The 24,659-nt window shown below is 41.7% G+C and overlaps 1 protein-coding gene and 1 pseudogene across 1 annotated transcript in view; both read left to right on the top strand.

Moving 5' to 3' along the window:
* The window catches only part of CD80 (CD80 molecule), a 35,858-nt gene extending 13,115 nt beyond the window's left edge, over positions 1–22,743 (top strand). Inside the window, exons 3-7 of the mRNA XM_010357457.2 lie at positions 2,292–2,609; positions 9,581–9,862; positions 17,402–17,497; positions 19,525–19,633; positions 21,571–22,743. Coding sequence (XP_010355759.1) covers positions 2,292–2,609; positions 9,581–9,862; positions 17,402–17,497; positions 19,525–19,595 — 767 coding nt within the window. The 3' untranslated portion in view covers positions 19,596–19,633; positions 21,571–22,743. The remainder of the gene's footprint in view (positions 1–2,291; positions 2,610–9,580; positions 9,863–17,401; positions 17,498–19,524; positions 19,634–21,570) is intronic.
* Positions 15,686–17,385, top strand: LOC115900496 (annotated as a pseudogene).
* Positions 22,744–24,659: the final 1,916 nt, after the last annotated feature.

Below are 24,659 nucleotides of genomic sequence, written 5' to 3'. Positions count from 1 at the left end.
TACACCAACAACCAGGAGCCTCTAGGCAAGGATGCTAGCAGGGGGCACTTAGTCATGATTACCTTTAAGGTAAATAGGGAAGTAGGCAGTCCTGAGAGCTTCAAATCCTAAGTCACTCAAGTGCAAAGAGGAGGAATCAGGATGTGTATTAAGGTGAGAGATGAAGGTTTTATTCCTGTGCCAAGCCAGTGAAGTCACATGAAATGAATTGTCTTTAGCTCACTTAATCTGGATAAAATTTATCCTTAGATTTTTTCCATGGTTAAATGCAGTTCTGTAGTTTAAATGAATGCAAGTACACGTGCATATCTGTGTGTGTGTGTGTGTGTGTGTGTGTTGTTGTATCATGTGATTGTGGGGAGAGGGGCTGTAGGAGAAACGCAAGGGAAAGGGCAGTAAGCATCAGAGACTAGGTCTTTATAGTGAAATTCTTATTTCTCAAGGCAGTAGTAGCTGAAAATTACCTAATCAAGTGACCAGGCAACAAAGCCAAGAAGGAGGCCTTCTGTAAGTGGGAATCCATGAATAATGAAGATCGATTATGTTTCCTACCTATTTAAAGTATGGCCCTCTTTTTTCTTCTTAGTTGACCTCATCTCACTCCCTTATTCTTCGTCATGGCTGCAGAATCATAGGCCCTTGGAATCTCAGGCTGACCTGCCCCGTCCTAGACTTCCTGAACCTCACAATCTCTCAGTTGCCTCAGCTGCAAAATGGGGAAAATAATACATATCTCATGGGGTTGTTGGGGGATTAAATGACATAGCACCTGTCCCCTCCATAGAGCCACCACAGAGGAAGCAAAAAAAGAAAATATTATGAAGAGTAATTCAATATAGGCTATCTAGACAGAGGTGGGCAGCAGCACCTTGCCCTCCTCCACCACCACTGTGCCCAGAACCTTAGTCAGGACTGACTTCTCTTGGGGGTGGTATTATTAGATAAACCAAATAAGAAGTAATAGGACTAAACATGCCTGCTGTGAGAGAAGGCTCATACGCTCCTAAATCTTGCATGTCATTGGAAAATTCTCAAGAAAAAGGAAAGGGATAGTTTATGTTATAATGATTGGTCCACGAGTCCGATTTTAGTGATTTGTCTTCACTGTTTTCGAAACCAAATTTGTTTCTTGTGCAATCACATTTAGTTTTTCTAAATAGTGACTTCCAAAACCTTTAAAAAGCATTGAAGGTGGAACTGCTACTTTTTGAGGTTCCTCAAAAAATTAAAAATAGAACTACCATATGACCCCAAAATTCCATATATCCATAAGAATTGAAAGCAGGGTCTTGAGGAGACATTTGCACACCCATGTTCACAGCAGCACAGCAGCCAGGAGTTGAGAAGCAAGCAAAATGACAATCGACAGATGAACAGGCAAACAAAATGTGCATCAACAGATGAATAGGCAAACAAAATGTGCGGGGTGTGTGTGTGCGTAATATTATTCATTATCCTCATGATCACATCATTACCATTCCAAAGGAAGGAAATCCTATCATATGCTACAACTTGAATGAACCTTGAGTGCATCATGCTAAGTGAAATAAGCCGATCATAAACAGGCTGTTACTGTATGATTCTATTTCTATGAGATATTTAAAGTAGCCAAATTCATACAAACAAACAGAATGGCAATTGCCAGAGGCTGAGGGGAGAGAGGGAAAAGGGAGTTCTTTAATGGACGTAGAGTTTCAGATTTGCAAAATGAAAATTTCTAGAGATCTGTTTCACAACGTGAATATACTTAACACTACTGAACTGTACACTTAAAAATCAATAAGATGATAAATTTTATGTTATGTGTTTGTTTGTTTTGAGATGGAGTTTCACTCTTATTGCCCAGGCTGGAGTGCAATCTCAGCTTACTGCAACCTCCACCTCCTGGGTTCAAGTGATTCTCCTGTCCTCAACCTCCCACGTAGCTGGGATTACAGGTGCCCTCCACCACACCCGGCTAATTTTTTGAATTTTTAGTAGAGACAGAGTTTCACCATGTTGGCCCGGCTGGTCTCAAACTCCTGACCTCAAGTGATCTGCCTGCCTCGGCCTCCCAAAGTACTGGGATTACAGGCGTGAGCCACCATGCCCGGCCTGTTATGTGTTTTTTACCACAATTTTTAAAAAATGAAGAGAAAAAAAGCATTGAGGACTGAAAAAGTCAAACTGGATTGATGCTTAGTCACCAGACACAACACCCTAAGTTCTGTTACTGCTAACTTTGGATTCCTGACCGTGCAGGAATCTATATTTAATAAATATACAATCCTGTTCTGTTTGCCTCTCCATAGGTGTTATCCACGTGACCAAGGAAGTGAAAGAAGTGGCAACGCTGTCCTGTGGTCACAATGTTTCTGTTGAAGAGCTGGCACAAACTCGCATCTACTGGCAAAAGGAGAAGAAAATGGTGCTGACTATGATGTCTGGGGACATGAATATATGGCCCGAGTACAAGAACCGGACCATCTTTGATATCACTAATAACCTCTCCATTGTGATTCTGGCTCTGCGCCCATCTGACGAGGGCACATACGAGTGTGTTGTTCTGAAGTATGAAAAAGATGCTTTCAAGCGGGAACACCTGGCTGAAGTGATGTTATCCGTCAAAGGTTGGTGGGATTTTCTGATTTTACTTTAGGCTGGCAGATTCTTAATGCCCTTAAAGACACATGGCTATTGATTAAGGTGAAAATTTTACCAAAGAGGGATGTAACTCACTTCATGTCTTGGGGTTAAGTCTCTAGTTGTACAATAAACCCTATCTGGTTTCTAAAGACGTCCTGGAAATATCTGTTAATGTGCATTTCTTGTTCTTTGACAATCCAAGTTCATGACAATCATCCTGGGGCACTGTAATGACCTAAACAGCCTCTCAATCACCAAGGGGCATCTTGGATTTGATATAGCCTTGCTACTAACTGCACTTGACCCAGCAATATCTGCTTGTGCAAGTATGCTGAAAAGGTAACGGGGCTGGGTATGGTTGGCTTATGCCTGTAATCTCAGCACTTTGGGAGGCTAAGGCGGGCAGATCATTTGAGGTCATGAGTTCAAGATCAGCCTGGCCAACATGGCGAAACTCCGTCTCTACTAAAAATGCAAAAATTAGCCAGACGTAGTGGCACATGCCTGTAATCCCAGCTACTCTGGAGGCTGAGGCAGAGAATTGCTTGAACCTGGGAGGCGGAGGTTGCAATGAGCCGAGATCACACCACTGCACTCCAGCCTGGGTGACAGAGCAAGACTCCATCTCAAAAAAAAAAAAGAAAGAAAGAAAAGAAGAGGTAAAAGAACAATGGAGGCATAAAATCTTTTTCAGGTAGTATGTGAATGTCTATTACTATGGCTATTTTACTATTATATTCTAATATTTTCAAAGTGATCATTTACTTATTGCATATTTGAAACTCTAATCTAGCAGTCAGTCCTGAAAAGTTAGATGTTAGAGAATTGGGTCGGGCGTGGTGGCTCAAGCCTGTCATCCCAGCGCTTTAGGAGGCCAAGGCGGGTGAATGGCTTGAGCTCAGGAGTTCGAGACCAGCCTGCCCAACATGGTGAAATCCCATCTCTACTAAAAATACAAAAATTAGCCAGGGGCGTGGTGGCTACTTAGGAGGCTGAGGCAGGAGAATCACTTGAACCTGGGAGGCGGAGGTTGCAGTGAACAGAGATGGTGCCACTGCACTCCAGCCTTGGTGACAGAGCAAAGACTCTGTCTCAAAAAAAAAAAAAAAAAAAGCATACAGAGGAGGGTGAACATTTCCCTAGTGGTAGAGATTCTGTCTTAAAAAAAAAAAAGTTAGAGAATTGAATGCATAATTAATTCCTGCCACAAGGAAAAAAACTAATATATGACTCATAGCCCTGTTTATCTACCTACTGTGGAAGGTAAGCACTTCTGGTCTTGGAAAGAAAGGACCCTTGCTTTTGTAACCGCCCAAGCGGTTTACCTTGCCTGCTGCCTAGACAGAGCCGATTCATCAAGCCAGGGGAATTGCAACAGAGAAAGAGTAATTCATGCACAACTGGCTGTGCGGGAGAGCGGAGTTTGATTATTACTCAAATCAGTCTCTCCGAGCATCTGGGGAGCAGAGTTTTTAAGGATAACTTGGTAGGTCAGGGGAAGCCAGTGATCTGGGAGTGCTGATTGGTCAGGGATGAAATCATAGGGAGTTGAAGCTGTCTTCTTGCACTAGGTGGGGGCCACAAGATCAGATGAGCCAGTTTATTGATCTGGGTGGTGCCAGCTGATCCATCAAGTGCAGGGGCTGCAAAATAGCTCAAGCACTGATCTTAGGAGCAGTTTAGGGAGCGTCAGAATCTCGTAGCCTCCGGCTTTATGACTCCTAAACCATAATTTCTAATCTTGTGGCTAATGTTAGTCCTACAAAGGCAATCTACTCCCCAGGCAAGAAGGAGGTCTGCTTTGGGAAAGGGCTGTTACCATCTTTGTTTAAACTACAAACTATAAACTAAGTTTCTCCCAAAGTTAGTGCAGCCTACGCCCAGGAATGAACAAGGACAGCTTGGAGGTTAGAAGCAAGATGGAGGCAGTTAAGTTAGATCTCTTTCACTGTCTCAGTCATCATTTTGCAAAGGGGGTTTCACTTTAATCACAGTATAACAGAGGATACTGAAGGAGCCAGAGCCCTTCTTGAGAAATTGTAGCCCTGAGCCACTTTCTCACAGTTGGAATTTGAACATATTTCTTTTTTTCCCTGGGCACTTGAGCCTGTAGTGAAAACCAAACTTCTTACTTAATAAAACATAATGATTAATCTTGATAATAGATAACTTCAGCAGATCCTTAGTGAATTCCTTACTGTTCTTCGTTTTGATCATTAGCTATGAATCTTTACTTGTGACATCCAGATCACACCTAAAGTTTTGGGGAGTAAGGCAAAGTTACATGGAACTATCTTAAACTTCACTCGGTGTTTTCTCTGCTCTTGGATAGAATAAATTATTATATGGTGATGTGATTTGAGGGGTACTAAGAAGCCTACCTCTTCCACAATTTTTACCTGCATTGACTCCTGAAATTCTCATCATCATAGCCATTCCTGCTAGTTTCTCCATTTTCCTCCTAAAAGATCCCTGTTGAAACATTTCAAGGGGGCAGGCCCTATTAGCAGATTACCACAAGGGGACAATGTGACATTTCTGGGGTACTCAGAACCGAGGGTGTGGGGGTGGACAAAATCCAGTAAAGGGAAGACAAAAAGGTTACTTGCTTAATTTTACGAGAAGCATTCTGAATTTTCCAACTGAGTCAAAGCAGTGCTTCTCAAAGATTTATATGCCTATGAGTCACTTGAGGGTCTTGTTAAAAATGCAGATTTAAGTTCAGTAGGTCTAGGGTTTGGATCTGAGATTCTGCGCCTCTAACAAGCTCTCAGGTGATGCCTGTGCTGCTGTGGAGGACCACAATTTGAGAAGCAAGGAATTAAGCTCTCATTTGGATAGAGTGACCAGTTATCCTCTTTGCTCAGAACCAAAGGGTTTATTTGGGGCACAAGATTTTTGGTGCTAAAACTGGTCCTTAGGCAAATAGGACAAGTTGGTTACCCTATATTTGTCTAAGATTGCAAAATGGTAATATAATATCAGCATAGCTATATGAAAACCTCCATTAACTGGCATGTATGAGAACTAGCTACATTAGTTAACAGTTTAACTAAGTTAATGGATTTTTCCTTCTAAAATGTGTGCACCTATTCCTTTACTCATAAGATATTCTTACCCTTCCCTATTAAGAGTGGTGAAACTTGGGTTAACTAATTAAAATGAGATACAAAGGTTACAGTCTTACAACGTCTTTGATTGTTCACAATCTCACAAGGCCTTAGGAGTGGTTACCCTAAACAGATCACCTTAGAAAAATGGTGGGAGATGGAGTTTAGGCTGTTCTAAGCCAAGACAGATTTTGAAATTTTTTTTTTTTTTTTTTTTTTTTTTTGAGATAGAGTCTCTTACTCTGTCACCCAGGTTGGAGTGCCAGTGATCTCGGGTCACTGCAGCCTCTGCCTCCTGGGTTCAAGCGATTCTCCTGTCTCAGCCTCCCAAGTAGCTGGGACTACAGGCGTGTGCCCCCACGCCTGGCTAATTTTTGATTTTTAGTAGAGACAAGGTTTCACCATGTTGTCCAGGGTGGTCTCGAACTCCTGACCTCAAGTGATCATCCCGCCTTGACCTCCCAAAGTGCTGGGATTACAGGCGTGAGCCAGCGCGCCCGGCCTTGAAAATATTTTTAATACAATTCCTGGTATAGGTGGCATTCCTGTAGTTTATTTCCCAGAAAAGCAGAGACAAAAATTAACATGAATCATATTAATAATTTAGGATATGAGTTATTTGGATTTGTTATTCCTAATTATAACACAAAACATATTGATGTTATAAGAAACAGAGAATATTCTAGATGTCAGCTGCCTGTGTCATAAGTCGATCTTATAGGATAAATTAGTAAGTGGGAAATAACAATGCCAACTAAAAATGGCTCAGGAACATATCAAACTTCATTTAAGGATAGGGTTCATTAAAAAAAAAAAAGGTAACTTCACCTCCAACCAAATCCAACTTTCCCCCTTTCCTGGCAATTATAATCATTTGTCATGGCTTCCCTTTATCATCTTATTCTAGGTGTCACAAGGCATTCCTGGAAGTGTTTGCCTGGCAACCTGATTTAAATGAGGGGGCTTACCTAAGAGAGGATAAATTCAAGACCCACTTAAATATAGCTATCATTGGCTGGATGTGGTGGCTCACGTCTGTAGTCCCAGCACTTTGGGAGGCTGAGGTTAGTGGATCATGAGGTCAGGAGATGGAGACCATCCTGGCTAACACAGTGAAACCCCATCTCTACTAAAAATACAAAAAATTAACTGGGCGTGGTGGTGTGTGCCTGTAGTCCCAGCTACTCTGAAGGCTGAGGCAGAAGATTGCTTGAACCGGGGAGGCGGAGGTTGCAGTGAGCCAAGATAATTCCACTGCACTCCAGCCTGAGCAACAGAGCGAGACTATTTAGTTTCCTGTGTGTCAGGCTCTGTGCTAAGTGATTTCTATGAATGATGTCATTTAATTTTTACAACCCTGGGTATTAGTATCCCTATCTTATAGATGAGCAAACGAAGACTAAAGGTGGGTAAGTTATTGACCCAGGGTCACAAGGCAGAACTGGTTTTAAAACCTGCTCTTGACGATCACATGCTACTTGACATCTCTGTGGGGCTCAGAATTCTGAAAAGAAAGATAACTCTATGGGGAGATTGAATCCCCACACTCATGCTAAGAAGTTAAACTCTTTCCGTGTAAGAATAAGTGAGGAAGTCGCTAGGGGATCTTCCTCCTATGTTCTCTGCATTTATTTTCCTGTACTTTGTACTTCAGTATCTTATGGGGATCAAATATATAAATGAAAGAGTGCCTCAAGTGTCTTGGAGGAATGCTAGGAAGGCCTTCCTGTCCCTTTAAGGCATATCAAAATATTAAGAAAATCAGTAAAGTGTGGTGGATGAGGTTATAGGCTCAATGTTGTAGTTTGGATATAGGTTTTTCTGAGTAAAAGACTACCTTTTTTTTTTTTTAATTTCAACCAGGTATTTAATTGGTCTGGCAACTGCACAATATACAAATTTCTGAAAGGTATCTCCTGTTTGAAAGCTAGCATAGCTTCATCCCAGTAATTAATTCAGACAAATACACAGAACACAGAGAAGTCATAAATTATACATGGAAGACTCCCAAACCAATTAACAACTAAACTCAATCTATACAGCTTTCTATTTTTCAGGCTTCCGTATACATATTAAATAAATAAACAGCATGTCTACTATCAAAATAATAAAAAAATTCAAATGAATTCAAATAAATTTATTCAAATAAATTTCAATGATATTTTCAAATGAAAATATTACTGATATGGTTCACAGTTTTTCTTTTCACCTAAATTAAAGAGCTTGCCCATGGTCTCAGGATAGAATAAAGAGAGGGGAAACCCCCTCCAGAAATAGATATGCAATTTAAAAAATATTGGTCCTGGGTGTCTTTTTTGTGGGTGCGGGGTGTTAGTGAGACTCAGTAGAAGCAAAAGCTCATGACAATAGTTCAGTGCCCGCCCCCCACTCACACGCACACAATGTCCCCTCAAAAGCCAGGTCACAGGCTTGCAAATTAGGCAGCATTTTCCTTTCTCCAAGATCTCCTCTCCTTGACCAGATTTATGTTTTCTCTCTCCCCATCTAGACCCTTTCCAAACGAAAGTTCTATGTTAGGCAAAGCCTTCTCTATTTATGTGTTGAGTTTAGGTAGTCAGAGAGAAGAGGAAACACAACTTCATGGAGCCTTACCTGTATCAGACTTAAGAGTCAATGTTCAAAGGATAAGACCAGAAAGGAGGACATGAGAAACCATTCTTAAGAGCAAAGGGATAGGCCCCTCATGTAAAAGACGACCTTTTAAAAAGCAAGGAAATACTAACCATAAATTTACGATAGCGATTACCTTAGGTAAGGGAAAGAGAGGGACAGGATAGGTGACATCATAGTAGCAGATTTACCTCAGTTACTGTCAGTGTTTTGGGTCCCAAGTTGAATGGTGGGTTTTCAGGTGTTCGCTTTAGTTCAGTAAATAAATAGATAACATAGAAGAAAGTCACTTGTGTACCTCAAGCACCAGGAAGAAACAAAGAGAAGACAAGAAAAGGAAAGGAACGAAAGAAAAGCAAGGTCAAGAAAAGACAGGCTCTGGGGTCAGACACATTTGAATTTTGCCACTACTGGTTGGTTATAATTTCTCTAAACCTGTTTGATTACTTATAAAATGGAAATTATATTAGGTTAAATCATATGAAATTACTGATCTTTGACCTTTTTAGATTTACAACTTACCTCTCTAGGGATTCCGTGAAGACAAAATGAGATAAGGTCCAGACCTAACAAACAAGAGCTCAGTAAATGTTGTCTATTATTCTTCTGTTCATCTCTTACAATTGCAAGTACTCTGGCAACATTTATTCACACGAACCTACTTCTCCTTTCTCTAGTAAGTGCCCTCCTATCTCCATCAAAAGTGGTAAATAATTGATATAACCAATTCAAATCAGAGTTAGTCTTTGGATTATACATAACTATTAATGATTAATGAGAAGTTGCAAGTTATATCTCATTTTATCATTCTTGTTTTGTTTTGTTGTTTTTGAGATGAAGTCTTGCTCTTTTGTGCAGGCTGGAGTGAAGTGGTACGATCTCGGCTCACTGCAACTTCCACCCTCCAAGTTCAAGCAATTCGCCTGCCTCAGCCTCCCGAGTAGCTGGGATTATAGGTGCCTGCCACCATGACTGGTTAATTTTTGTATTTTTAGTAGAGATGGGGTTTTGCCATATTGGCCAGGCTGGTCTCAAACTCCTGACCTCAGGTGATCCACCTGCCTTGGCCTCCCAAAGTGCTGGGATTACAGGCATGAGGCACCGCACCTGGCCTTTATCAACTCTTATTAAAGCTAGAAAATTACTTAAAAATAAACCTCTACACACATAGATTTGTAACTATATGTAATTATATATTCTTGTTCTTTCTTTAGCTGACTTCCCTACACCTAGTATATCTGACTTTGAAATTCCACCTTCTAACATTAGAAGGATAATTTGCTCAACCTCTGGAGGTTTTCCAGAGCCTCACCTCTCCTGGTTGGAAAATGGAGAAGAATTAAATGCCATCAACACAACAGTTTCCCAAGATCCTGAAACTGAGCTCTATACTGTTAGCAGCAAACTGGATTTCAATATGACAACCAATCACAGTTTCATGTGTCTCATCAAGTATGGACATTTAAGAGTGAATCAGACCTTCAACTGGAATACACGTAAGTGACATTGTTCTGGGGAGTTTCTACTATATCCAATCTAAAAAGACAATATAGTCATGTGTCATTTAATGATGTGGATACATTTTGAGAAACACATCATTAGGCAATTCTGCCACTGTCTGAACATCAGAGTGGACTTACATAAACCTAGATGGTATAGCCTACTGCACACCTAGGCTACATGGTACAGCCTAGTGCTTGAGGCTACACACCTGTACAGCATGTTACTATACTGAATACATAGGCAGTTGTAATACAATAAGTATTTGTGTATCTAAGCATATGTAAACACAGGAAAGGTACAGTAAAAATACAGTATTATAATTTTATGGGACTACCATCATATATGCGGTAGGTCATTGAAAACATTGTTATGTGGCACATTACTGTAACTCAGCCAGATACATTTTAGAATTGTCATATTTACTTTGATAGTATTTTATAGTATTTTTAGATACACAAATGACCATGTGCTATTATGACTTATTAAAGTCACTGTGAGGGCCGGGCACAGTGGCTCACGCCTGTAATCCCAGCACTTTGGGAGGCTGAAGTGGGAGGATCACTTGAGCCCAGGAGTTCAAAACCAGCCTGGGAAGCATGATGAGACCCTGACTCTATGAAACATTTAAAAAATTAGTCAGGCTTGGTGGCACATACGTGTAGTCCCAGGTACTCGAGAGGGTAAGGTGGGTGGCTTACTTGAGCCCAGGTGTTCAAAGTTGCAGTGATCTATGATCATGCCACTGAACTCCAGCCTGGGCAACAGAGCGAGACCCTGTCTCTAAAATAAATAAATAAAATAATTTAAAAAATAAATTTAAAAAATAAAGTCACTGTGCAAGGTGTGATAATGTTACTAATTTTCTTTTTATTTTATTTTTTTGAGACCATCTCACCCTGTTGCCCAGGCGGGAGTGCAGTGGCATAATCTCGGCTCACTGCAACCTCCGCCTTCCGGGTTCAAGCAATTCTCCTGCCTCAACCTCCCCAATAGCTGGGATTACAGGCGCCAGCCACCACCCTTGGCTAATTTTTTCTATCTTTGGTAGAGATGGGTTTCACCATGTTGGCCAGGCTGGTCTTGAACTCCTGACCTCGTGACCCACCCACCTCAGCCTCCCAAAGTGCTGGGATTATAGGCATGAGCCACTGTGCCTGGCCTTATTTTCTTGTAATAAATATTCTAAAATTTATATATACTAATAACCACTATCCATCATCTTAAAAAGTTATTGTAACAATATTGTTATTGAAAGTATTAAAATGTGCCCTTTGGAATTGCCCTTAGGGATTTGGTACTTTCTTTTAGGGCATGCCACCCACATGGTTCCATGGTGCCAAACAATTTTTTTTTTTGTGGGTGAATGTGCTTTTTAAGAACTATTGGTTCCTTCTGAACCAAGTCTGGGAAGGTGAGTGACAAACTCCTTGAAGACAATGCCTGAAAAGAAGTCATTTTGGAGCAAATATTTTACCCTACTGGTAGTAAACTCAAGAGAATTCTCTTTCCCCAAGAGGTGAAATCACTTGAAAATATAAAATGAAAATGTTGGGTTTACATGAATATATGCATCTTAGGCCTATAATGGCTTAAGATGGCTTACAAGGTGAACTCAGATGCTCAAAATATTAATAGTTGTTTAAATTGTATGGCTGATCATACAGAAGACCACAGGTCTCTCTTCCTACCCCTAGCCCCACTCCCAAGGATAGGTTTTGTGACTATAGTAAGAAACAAAACACTGAGTTTGATATACAGTTGCACGTAAGTATATGGCACAATATATATTATATAGTATGTCTTTACTTATAGTTGTGAAGTAGATAATTTATTTTAGATGGTCTAGTAATTCAGGCTAGTATATGATTTACTCTAGATCTTTCAGTGTTACAGCAGATTCTTTTTTTGGGGGGGCACGGAGTCTTGCTCTGTCGCCCAGGCTGGAGTGCAGTGGCATGATCTTGGCTCACTGCGACCTCTGCCTCCCAGGTTCAAGCAATTCTCCTGCCTCAGCCTCCTGTGTAGCTGGGACTATAGGTGCCGGCCACCACACATGGCTAATTTTTAGAGATGGGGCTTCACCATGTTGGTCAGGCTGGTCTCAAACTCCCGACCTTAGGTGATCCACCCACCTCAGCCCCCCAAAGTGCTTGGATTACAGGCGTGAGCCACCGCGCCCAGCTATAGCAGATTCTTTATTTTCCTCAATGAGATAAAATTTCATGGGAAAATTAGTTCAACTATAAACCAAACTTTGACATGACTATTGATACTCCAAACTTACCAGTCTCAGTCATCTTTTATGTGTTGTAAAAATTTTATTAAAATGAGGCTTCAATCATAAAGATAGTTTATTAAGTCTCTATTTTTACCTTCTTGTTATAGCATTATTTAACAAATTTTACATTATTCTGATTGAAGGTAGAAAACAGTAGAGTCCTGATTATTAAATCAGTAATACTAGCTTTAACTGCATTTTGATTTGGACATTATTTATATTGGAATATGGATATATGTGACATTCTAGGACAGGGGTTGGCAAATTTTTTCTGAATAGAGCCAGATAGTAAATATTTTAAGCTTTGCAGTCACAGTCTCTGTTGTAACAACTCAATTCTGCTGGTTGTGGCATGAAAGCAGCCACAGACAAGACATAAATGTTTCAAAAAAATTTCGTTCTTTGCTTTTTTTTTTTTTTTTGGAGACAGAATTTCACTCTCGTTGCCCAGGCTGGAGTGCAATGGTATGATCTCGGCTCACTGCAACCTCTGCCTCCTAGGTTCAAACGATTCTTCTGCCTCAGCCTCCCAAGTAGCTGGGATTACAGGTGCCTACCACCACAATTGGCTAATTTATGTATTATCTTAGTGGAGATGGGGTTTCACCATGTTGGCCAGGCTGGTCTCGAACTCCTGACTTGGTTGGTCTCAAACTCCTGACCTCAGGTGATCCATCTGCCTCAGCCTCTCAAAGTGCTGTGATTACAGGCGTGAGCCACCACGCCCAGCCACATAATTTCATTTTTAAGAACAGGTGGCAGGACAGGTTTGGCCCATGTGCTATAATTTGCTAACTTAAAGATTTTGTGGTTGGAGAGCTTTGGTGTATAAATGTCTTAAATCTCATTAATTGGACTGTGTGTGGATTCTTTAGAATAAGATTCAAAAGCAAATAATGCATTTATGGGAGGTCAAGAGCTGACTGCACTAACAAATATACATTAGATGTATAGTTCATAGAAATGTTACAGGTCAATGTGAGTAAAGTTTTGACGTGAAAATGTATTAGTCCGTTTTCATGCTGCTGATAAAGACATACCCAACACTGGGCAACTTACAAAATAAAGAGGTTTAATTAGACTCACAGTTTCACATGGCTGGGGAGGCCTCACAATCATGGCAGCAGGCAAGGAGGAGCAAGTCATGTCTTACACGGATGGCAGCAGCTAAAAAGAGAGCTTGTTATAAGGAAACTCCTGTTTTTAAAACTATCAGATCTCGTGAGACTCATTAACTATCACAAGGACAGGGCAGGAAAGACTTGCCCCCATAATTCAGTCACCTCCCACTGGGTTCCTCCCATGACATGTGGAAACTGTGGGAGTTATAATTCAAGATGAGATTTGGGTGGAGACACAGCCAAACCATATCAGTAAAAAACTGATCTGGAAAAAAAAAAAAAAAAAAAGCCCAAATGTATTAATTAAGCAGATTGGGCATATGATTCTTTTTAGTGTAGTCCCACCAAATTTGTTTTCCCTTGATAAACTGGAAGGAGATAAATCTGGGAGAGTCATACTCATGGTATCTAATAAGCTACATGTGCAGATGCCCTCACACAGCTGTGCACCTTGGATTCTGGGTCTGCCCCTGTGGGTTGTTACCAGGTTTCTAACAGGTGTCATGACAGACCTGGCTTGCTGCTACCGAGGCCTCCCTCTTTCCCTCACACACATACTCTCTCTAGGTTGAATGAGGCTTGTGGATGGGTGTGGAGTGGAAGCCAGGAATGAGCTGAAGCCTGTGAAACTTCTAGACTCCCAAGATAACAGCAATGGCTTGCTATTTTTTGTGTCATTCTAATCTGTAGAGGTCAACTCTGGTAATCACTTGATGTCTCCATGCAATCTGGTATTTTAAAGAAAAAAGAAAAACCTATCTTTGTATCTCCTATCTTTAAGTGGTGGATACACTATGATTAAACAGGTGTTTTAGAATGATTACTGTGACAGCAATGTGCAGGAATTATTAGAGCCTAGGAAACCTGAGGCAAAGAGACCGGTTTGCAGGCTACTAAGTGGGAGATGAGAAAAAACTCAGCTAAGGCAGTTGCTGCAAGAGATTTGGGAAAAAGCAGTAAGTTCCAGAGATATTCTGAATATAGAAGAGAAAATACATGGGAGCCTACTGGGAAGTGAGCACAAAGAAAATACCACACTCTTATTTGGGTAACTAAATGGTATTGTTATTCACTGAAATGGGAGAATACAGGTGGTAGATGTGATCTGGAAAGCATGTAGTAAATTCAGTTTTAATCAAGTGGAGATGCTGGCATCCATCCAATATATAAATTTAAAAATCAGATGACATTTTCTTTTCTTTGTCTGTTTCTGAGATGGAGTCTTACTCTGTCACCCAGACTGGAGTGCAGTGGTTTGATCTCAACTCATTGCAACCTCTGCCTCCCTGGTTCCAGCAATTCTCTCTCTTTTTTCTTTTTTCTGAGACGGAGTTTTGCTCTGTGGCCCAGGCTGGAGTGCAGTGGCACAATCTCAGCTCACTGCAAACTCCACTTCCCAGGTTCACACCATTCTCCTGCCTCAGCCTCCCGAGTGGCTGGGACTACAGGCGTCTGCCATCACACCCAGCTAATTTTTTGTATTTTTAGTAGAGACGGGGTTTCACCATGTTAGCCAGGATGGTCTCGATCTCCTGACCTCGTGATCCGCCTGCCTCGGCCTCCCAAAGTGCTGGCATTACAGGCGTGAGCCACCACGCCCGGCCTCAAGCAATTCTCTTGCTTCAGCCTCCCGAGTACCTGGGATTGTAGGCATGCACCTCCATGCCCCGATAAGTTTTTGTATTTTTAGTAGGGACAGGGTTTCACTATGTTGGCCAAGCTAGTCTCGAACTCCTGACCTCAGGTGATCTGCCCACCTTGGCCTACCAAAGTGCCGGAATTACAGTTGTGAGCCACTGCGCCCAGCCTCAAATGGCATTTCAAATCTCGAGTGTGGAGGATATAAACCAGGAAGACTGGGGCCAGTAAGGGCAAAATCGGACCACAAACAGAACCATGGGAACAACAATAATTAGAGGACAAGAACAGGAAGAAAAGTCTTCGAAGCAAAGCCTTCAGAGAAAACTGAGTGCAACAAACAGAAACAGAAGGATGTGGTGTCACAGAAGTCCAAGAAGGAGAAGATTTCAACTGGCCAAATGCTGATGAGAAGTCCAATAAGAGAAATAATAAAACTAGGCCGGGCGCAGTGGCTCACGCCTGTAATCCCAGCACTTTGGGAGGCCGAGACGGAAGGATCACCTGAGGTCAGGAGTTTGAAAGCAGCCTGGCCAACATGGGGAAACCCTGACTCTACTGAAAATACAAAAATTAGCTGGGTATGGTGGCATGCCCCTGTAATCCTAGCTACTTGGGAGGCTGAGGCAGAAGAATTGCTTGAACTTGGGAGGCAGAGACTGCAGTGAGCTGAGGTCGCGTTACTGCACGCCTGGCCTGGGGAACAGAGTGAAACTCCATCTCAAATAAATAAATAAATAAATAAATAAATAAATAAATAAATAAATAAATAAAACGTACCACTAGGTTTGGTAATCAGAAAAGTAAAAACAGGGATCTCGGACTCCCTGGACCCTGTCTCCAGCCCAGCCTTGCTAGCTCCGCATCTGGTGCATGCTCCTGCCTCTGACTCAATGGTTTGCAGGAAAAATTTAGAGAGCACAACAGTGGCAATTCACGATGAAGAGATCTACTGCAAATCCTGCTATGGAAAGAAATATGGGCCAAAAGGCTATGGTTATGGCCAGGGCACTGGCATGCTTAACATGGCGAGAGGCTGGGCATCAAGCCAGAGAGTGTTCAGCCTCACAGGCCTACAACAAATCCAAACACTTCTAAATTTGCTCAGAAATATGGAGGTGCTGAGAACTGTTCCAGATGTGGGGACTCGGTATATGCTGCCGAGAAGATAATTGGAGCTGGAAAGCCCTGGCACAAAAACTGTTTCTGATGTGCAAAGTATGGGAAGAGTCTTGAATCAACAACTCCGACTGAAAAAGGTGAAATCTATTGTAAAGGATGCTATGCGAAGAACTCCGGGCCCAAGGGATTTGGCTATGGCCAAGCAGCAGGGGCTCTTGCTCATGCCCAGTAAGGTGTAAACCCAGAACTAAGCATCACACGCTGATAATCTCTTTGTAATCTAGGCACAGATAATCTTTAACACTAAACTACTGTGAAATTCTACCAGCATTGAGTACTATATATTACCCTGTACTTGGATAGGCTGGCTAACTCATAGGGAGAGAGCACTGTATCGTATCATTTTGCTTTATTCACCAGCATTTTTGGGGAACATTTCTTTTACATTTTAAATAAAACTTCAGCATGAAAAAAAAAAAAAAAGGAAAAACAATAAGTTAGTAAATATTCATTTATTTGTAAGCCATTTCAGAGAAACCAGAAGATGAGCTGCTACAATTTGTGTCCCTGCCCTTTTTCCAGATGTCGCTAACTATTCTTCAAAGCAGCTGAAGAATAAACAGTGTAGCTGCTGCTCCTGATCTGGAGGCATGGACCAGCAGCACCATATCCACCAACACCTTTCTCCTCCCCACCCTCATCCTTCCTGTGTACTTCTTGTGCTCTGTGGGACTGAAACTACAGCTGATAACCTTCAGAGCTCTCTTCTAGGATGGTCCCACCTAATATCAAGCCATATCCACACTTAGTTCTTTGCCGGACTTGTTCTGTATTTCCAGTAGCTCTAGGCTAGAGGATGAAAAACCTGTATCCGAAAGTGAATGCAAAGTGGCTCCTGCAGCTTTAGGGCAGCTACTGTGAGGTAAGGATGTGTGTGATGTGTATGTGTTGAGAGACAATATGGTAGGAGAAAGGGAGAAGGCATGACAGAGCTAGAGAAGGAAAAATAAAGTATACCTAGAACACAACATCAACCAGTTAGTAGTAATACATAGTTATAATCAGCTATAAAAGTGAGATATTACAAGATGGCTTGTAAAAGATTTCCTTAGAATCTTCCTTATGTCAACTTAACTCAGTAAATGCAGACATTCAAAGTGCCTTTTTCACTTTTAGTACATGACATCTGAATATTAGTTGCCCACAAGTATGTGCCTGATTGAAGAATTATGCAAGAAAAATGCTAGCAGCTGCATACTGGAGAGCTGACCAGACAAAGAATACTCCACAGTTGCATCAATAGAAAAGGCACAGAATGAATATGGGGCAGTAGGAAACACATTACAGCTGACATTATTCTTTTCCCTCCACAGCCAAGCAAGAGCATTTTCCTGATAACCTGCTCCCACCCTGGGCCATTACCCTAATCTCAGTAAATGGAATTTTTGTGATATGCTGCCTGACCTACTGTAAGTACTATCATACTATCATCCTGATGTCAATTCTGGAAGATCAAACTTTATTAGCATGGTTCAGCAGCTCTCTGAGGTTTTAGCCTATTCTCTTTCATATTTACAGAAAGTCTATGGAAACATTAGCATCTCCTTACTTGTCTCAGCAAGTTCTGTTCATTCACTGGACATTTTCCGGACACCTCCTACACGTGTGGCACTCTACTAGGCATTGGAATTACAGAGACAAGAAGTCGCTGCCCTCAAGACACATTCTAGTTTAGTCCATCTATCTTTTCCCTAACTTCATATATTTTTGGAGACTGGGGTTTGCTAACAAATTTGAAAATGTTTCTGATGCTAAATGATATTCTAATTTTTTTAAGGGCTAGTGAATTTGGCAGGTGAGTTGTTAAACACTCCTTAGTGAATTCCAACTTCCATGGCCACCATCCTGCTGATATTCTAATTTTGATTTGGAGTTAGAGAAAAGGCAAATTGACAAATTTTAGGGCCAAGAATCATTTTCTTGGAGGAGGGCAAGATGCACTGATACAGTTGAGAAACTACATGGCTACAGGTGATCCCACCAATTCTCAGTTCTTGGGCCGGGCAAGGTGGCTCACGCCTGTAACCCCAGAACTTAGGGAGGCCAAGGTAGGTGGATCACTTAAGGTCAGCAGTTCGAGACCAGCCTGGCCAACATGGTGAAACCCCCGTCTCTACTAAAAATTCAAAAATTAGCCAGGCATGGTGGTGTGCACTTGTAGCCCCAGCTACTTAGGAGGCTGAAGCAGAAGAATCGCTTGAACCTAAGAACCCAGGAGGCGGAGACCGCAGTGAGCCAAGATCACGCCATTGCACTCTGGCCTGGGCGACAGAGTGAGACTCCATCTCAAAAAACAAACAAACACATTTTCAGTTCTTCTTCTTCTTTTTTTTTTTTGAGATGGAGTCTCACTCTGTCACCCAGGCAGGAGTGTAGTGGCCCGATCTCTGCTCACTGCAGCCTCCACCTCCCAGGTTCAAGCAATTCTCCTTCCTCAGCCTCCTGACTAGCTGGGATTACAGGTACATGCTGCCACACCCGGCTAGTTTTTTTTTTTTTTTTTTTTTTTTTGTATTTTTAGTAGAGATGGGGTTTCACCATGTTGGACAGGATGGTCTTGATCTCCTGACCTCGTTATCCGCCCGCCTTGGCTTCCCAAAGTGCTAGGACTTCTTGTCTTTGTAATTCCAGTGCCTAGTAGAGTGCCACACACATAGGTGTCTGGAAAAATGTCAGTTTTCTCAGTTCTTTAGAATACATTTTTGGATGAAAGATCAGGAGTGGCTGATGAAAGAAGAGATTTCTAAGATATTTTACCCTAAGAATTTACACTTTGGGTGTTAGACATATGCTGCCCTCAATCTCTATGATTAAATGAAGAGGAACTGCTAGTTCTATGGTCTGAAATAAGGCCATAATCACTATGAAGGGGTACCAATTCTTCTTTGAGTAGAAATCATGTACGCTGATCAAATAAAATTGGAAGATCAACATCTGCTGATTTTCCCAGGCTTTAGCACCAAAAAAACCCAAAGCTCAGTGAATTCCTTAGAGAGTATGTGCTGTTAACAACTTATCCCAAGGGTAGGATAAAGAGGTCTGGTGGGCTCAAGGATGTTTCTAATACCAACTATCCAGTGTTACCCCTTTAATTCAGGGGTTCTCATCCTCAACATTATTGGCATTTGGGGCAAGATAATTGTTTGTTTTGGAGTGCTGTTCTGTGCACTGTAGGATGTTTAGCAGCTTCCTTAGCCTCTAATCACTACATGCCAGTAGCACTCCTTGCCCGTTGTGACAACCAAAAATATCCCCAAGCATTGCCAAATGTCCCCTTGACAAAGAGGTGAAGAGGTAGGTTGTAAATCACCCCTGATGTAAGAACCACTGCTCCAGTTCTAAGTCAGTCTGAAGCCTTGCTAAAGTAAATATTAATATAGGGCACAATTCAAGGGAAACTCACTTATCATTTTTATTGTTTGTTCTTGACTCCAAGGTTTTGCCCCAAGATGCAGAGAGCGAAGAAGGAATGAGACATTGAGAAGGGAAAGTGTACGCCCTATATAACCATATCGGCAGAAGCAAGGGGCTGAAAAGATCTGAAGGTAGCCTCTGTCATCAATGTGGGGACACATGGATCGTGGGGATCACGATGCAGTGTTCTTACTCTTAGTAGTAAATTTAAGCTGTTTTACCTACTACCTCACCTTTCCAAAAATCCATTTTGGATTAAGCTGTACAGTTATAAGATGGCTGGCATCCCTCTCCTTTCTGCCCATATACAATTTGCTTAATGCAACCTCTTCTTTTGCCATGTTTCCATTCTGCCATCTTGAAATATTCCCCTGTCAGCCAATCCAATGTCTTTCCTTACCTATTAAACACTAATTTGAGTTTGTCTTGAATATTCCTGTGGTAACTTCTTATTCTGATCATTCATTTTTCCCTATATTTCTCAGTATTGATGGACATGGGTTGGGGCCACTTTGTATTAATAAGGTAACGTTTTCATTGGTTTCTCTGCCTCTTACTAACAGACTCATCCTACTGACCAATCATGGAGCCAAATTTCATAAAGATTTACTCTGTCATGTCATTTTCCCACTCAAAAACTCAGAAGAGACCCCTGTGCCTACAGGAAAAGCTTCAAAGCTTTTTAACTTTCTACATTCCAGCTGATCTCTTGTCTAAACACCCTTGAGTTCTGTCAGTTGTTCCTCACATGGCATGGTTTCCAGAGCCTCACATGAATGAGGAAAATGGAACCCAAGACTTTAGATTTGGTCTTAATGACTCTACATACAATGAGATAATTATTATCCGGGGTCTGGAATGTCCATCCTGTTAACAGAGCCTAACACAGCACTAGCTTTAGTGAGTCACAAATCCCCAGGTATTTTCATGCAAGAGAAACTTACATGGGACATTAGAATCCAAGAGACTGATAGCAGGTCTAAGGTAGTTACAAGCCTCCCTAAACAGTTCAGCTTTGACTTGTGAAGATTGGAGGAACACCAGTATAAGAAATTAGTCTACAAAATTATCTTTAAAAATAAAAGAAAGCAAGAATTGTCCTGGGCAGGAGGGGGAAATAGAAATAAAAATGAAAAATAATACCTGAGACTTATACAACAGGTTGTTTTGCAAAAACACGATTTCATCTTAGTCTTATAAAAATCTCTACGAGCAAGATCTATTTCCATTTTATGGGAGAGAAACCAGAGGCTCCCAGAGGTTAAGTAATTTGCTTGTAAGGTCATACAGAGGAGGAATAAAACCAAGATTCAAACTGGACATCAAGTTCAGGTTCCTTTCCCTACAACCTATACGTATTTTCCTCCAAGGTTCCTTTCCTGGCAGCCTATATGTATTTTCCTCCAAGGCAGTCTCTCAACTTCCTATCCTGTTTTTTCATTTCCACTGAATGTTTGCTCACTCCTCAGAATGTCCTTTCCAGGATGCTGCTGTGGCTCAGTTCTGTCATTATTTTCTTGACTTTCTATCTAAAAAGTCTTCTGCTCAGTCTGCTGATACTTCAAAATGAAGCCATGTATCCAATCTTCTACACAAGGCCTTCTGTGGCTATCTTATCCAGCTCAAGCAGTTCCACCTGTATAGCACATCTCATACCACTAGCATAGGTTGATTTTCATGTACCACATCTTCCTTCCGTCCTTTACCGGACTGTATATAGGCTTATTGAGAAAAGCAACCATGCCTGATAGCCCCACACATAGAAGAGTACCTTCATCAAGTATATGGTCGTTTGGTAATAGCTGGTAATAACTAAACATTTGCCTGATCAATATTTCATGTGATAAAAATCGCCAGAGTAGTTTTAAGTTCTCTCATAATTTAGCTCTCCCTTCATATTCTTCAGCTATCAAGGTTACTATGTACAAGTTGGGAATACCCTTGATCTTGAGATTAAAATCTAAATTAAGAGATTAACATTAAAATTTATATGTATGTGGATATATAAATTTAAGATGTTCTCCTCCTTTGCCAATATAGGGTCTGATGTAATCATTTGTTTTCTCAGGTCCCACCTCCATTTGCAATTGACGTCTTCTGGGAACTTCTTCAGATGGACAAGATTATCCCACCTTGCCCTTTATGTGTCTGTTCTTAGGTGCTTCTTCACTTCAGTTGCTTTGCAGGAAGTGTCTGGAGGAATATGGTGGGCACAGAAGTAGCTCTGGTGACCTTGATCAACGGGTTATGAAATGCAGAATTCTTGAGTTCTAGAAGGGACTTTAGAGAATACCAGTGTTATTAATGACAAAGGCACTGAGGCCCAGGGAGGTGACCAGAATTATAAAGGCCAGAGCCAGAACCCAGATGTCCTAACTCTGGTGCTCTTTCATCAGTTTGACTGTGGCCTGTTAACTGGTGTATACATATACATGTCAGGCAAAGTGCTGCTGGGAGTAGAATTTGTCCAATATCAGGTCAACTTCAGAGACGATCTGATTTCCTAATATCAGAGTAGATTTTATATTGCTGTTTACAAAAGCCCAATGCAATGCATAGGAAGTACAGCATGAACACCTTTAGGAGGCTAATGGAAATATTATTGGTGTTTACCCAGTATTCCATTTTTTTCATTGTGTTCTCTATTGTTGCTCTCTCACTCCCCCATGAGGTACAGGAGAAAGTATAACTATCCAAAACTAATTTCCTCTGACATGTAAGATGAATGATTTATGTACCTCAAAGCAGTAGTCAAGGAGGAAAGGGATAGTCCAAAGACTTAACTGGTTCATATTGGACTGATAATCTCTTTAAATGGCTTTATGCTAATTTCACCTCATTTGTAAAATATTTATGAGAAAGTTCTCATTTAAAATGAGATAGTTGTTTACGGTGTATGCACTAAACAGTAAGCCATCTTCAAATGTCTAAGGTAGTACCTTGTCACATAGGGCCTCCTTAGATCCCTTTTTTAATAAATAAAAAGATGGCTTTTCCTCCTTTTTATTTCTGGGTCTTTCCGACATCAGCAGAGAACTGGAAAAACATAGCCAACTGCTATTCATGTTATTCATGACTCCTTTATCTAAAACTGCCTTCCACAATTCACGAGACCAGAAGTGGATGCTGTGGGGAAAAGAGAGATCAGACTTACTGTGTCTATATAGAAAGAAGTAGACATAAGAGGTTTGATTTTGTTCTGTATTTGAGATGCTGTTAATCTGTGACCCCACCCCCAACCTTGTCCTTGCAAGAGACATGTGCTGTGGTGACTCAAGGTTTAATGGATTTTGGGCTGTGCAGGGTGTGCTTTGTTAAACAAGTGCCTGAAGGCAGTATGCTTGTGAAAAGTCATCACCATTCTCTTAATCTCAAGTACCCAGGGACACACACACTGCCAAAGGTCACAGGGACCTCTGCCTAGGAAAGCTAGGTATTGTCCAAGGTTTCTCCCCGTGTGACAGTCTGAAATACGGCCTCGTGGGAAGGGAAAGACCTGATGGTCCCCCAGCCTGACCCCGTGAAGGGTCTGTGCTGAGGAGGACTAGTATAAGAGGAAAGAAGGCCTCTTGGCAGTTGAGATAGAGAAAAGCACCTGTCTCCTGTCCGTCCCTGGGCAATGGAACATCTTGGTGTAAAACCCAACTGTATGTTCTGTTTACTGAGAAAGGAGAAAACCGCCTTACGGCTGAAGGTGGGATATGCTAGCGGCAATGCTGCTCCTTATGCACTAAAAAGGTTTATAGCGATGTTTGCATATGCATATCAAGGCACAGCACTTTTCCTTAAACTTATTCATGTCAGAGAGATCTTTATTCACATGTCTTGCTGCTGACCTTCTCCCTACGATGATCCTATTATCCTCCCACTTCCCTTTTTCTAAGATGGTAAAGATAATGTCAATAAATACTGAGGGAACTCAGAGACTGGTGCCGGCGTGGGTCTTCTGTATGCTGAGCGCCGGTCCCCTGGGCTCACTTTTTCTTTCTCTATACTTTGTCTCTGTGTCTCATTTCTGGTCTCAAGTCTCTCGTTCCACCTAACAAGAAACACCCACAGGACTGGAGGGGCAGGCCACCCCTTCATCTGGTGCCCAACGTGGGTGCTTTTCTCTAAGGTGAAGGTACGCTCGAGCTTGGTCATTGAGGACAAGTCGACAAGAGACTCCCGAGTATGTCTGCAGTCAGCCTTGCGGTAAGCTTGTGTGCTCGGAAGAATCTAGGGTAACAATGGGGCAAACTAAAAGTAAATATGCTTCTTATCGCAGCTTTATTAAAATTCTCTTAAAAAGAGGGGGAGTTGGCCGGGCGCGGTGGCTCAAGCCTGTAATCCCAGCACTTTGGGAGGCCGAGACGGGCGGATCACAAGGTCAGGAGATTGAGACCATCCTGGCTAACACATTGAAACCCCGTCTCTACTAAAAATACAAAAAACTAGCCAGGCGAGGTGGCGGGCGCCTGTAGTCCCAGCTACTCGGGAGGCTGAGGCAGGAGAATGGCGGGAACCTGGGAGGTGGAGCTTGCAGTGAGCTGAGATCCGGCCACTGCACCCCAGCCTGGGCGACAGAGCGAGACTCCGTCTCAAAAAAAAAAAAAAAAAAAAGAGGGGGGGGAGTTAAAGTCTCTACCAAAAATCTAATTATGCTATTCCAAACAATAGAACAAATTTGCCCATCATTTCCAGAACAGGGAACTTTAAATCTAAAAGATGGGAAAAAAATTGGCAAAGAATTACAACAAGCAAGTAGGGAAGGTGAAATCATCCCACTTACAGTACGGAATGATTGGGTCATTATTAAAATAGCTTTAGAACCGTTTCAAACAGAAGAAGGTAGTGTTTCAGTTTCTGATGTCCCTGAAAGCTGTGCAGTAGATTGTGAAAAAGAGGCAGGGATAGAATCCCGGAAAGGAACGGAAAGTTCACATTGTAAACGTGTAGCAGAGCCGGTAATGGCTCGGTCAATGCAAAATGTTGGCGATAATCAATTACAGGAGGTGATATATCCTGAAACGTTAAAATGAGAAGAAAAAGGTCCAGAATTAGCAAAGCCATCAGAGTCTAAACCACGATGGCCAACTCCTCTTACAGCAGCTCAGATGCCTGTAACTTTACAACCTCAAATGCAGGTTAAACAAGTACAAACTCCAAAAGAAGATC

Source organism: Rhinopithecus roxellana, chromosome 1, assembly GCF_007565055.1.
Source record: "Rhinopithecus roxellana isolate Shanxi Qingling chromosome 1, ASM756505v1, whole genome shotgun sequence".
NCBI lineage: Eukaryota > Metazoa > Chordata > Mammalia > Primates > Cercopithecidae > Rhinopithecus > Rhinopithecus roxellana.
The sequence above is the reverse complement of the archived record's forward strand: the minus strand, read 5'-3'. Positions and strand labels throughout refer to the sequence as shown.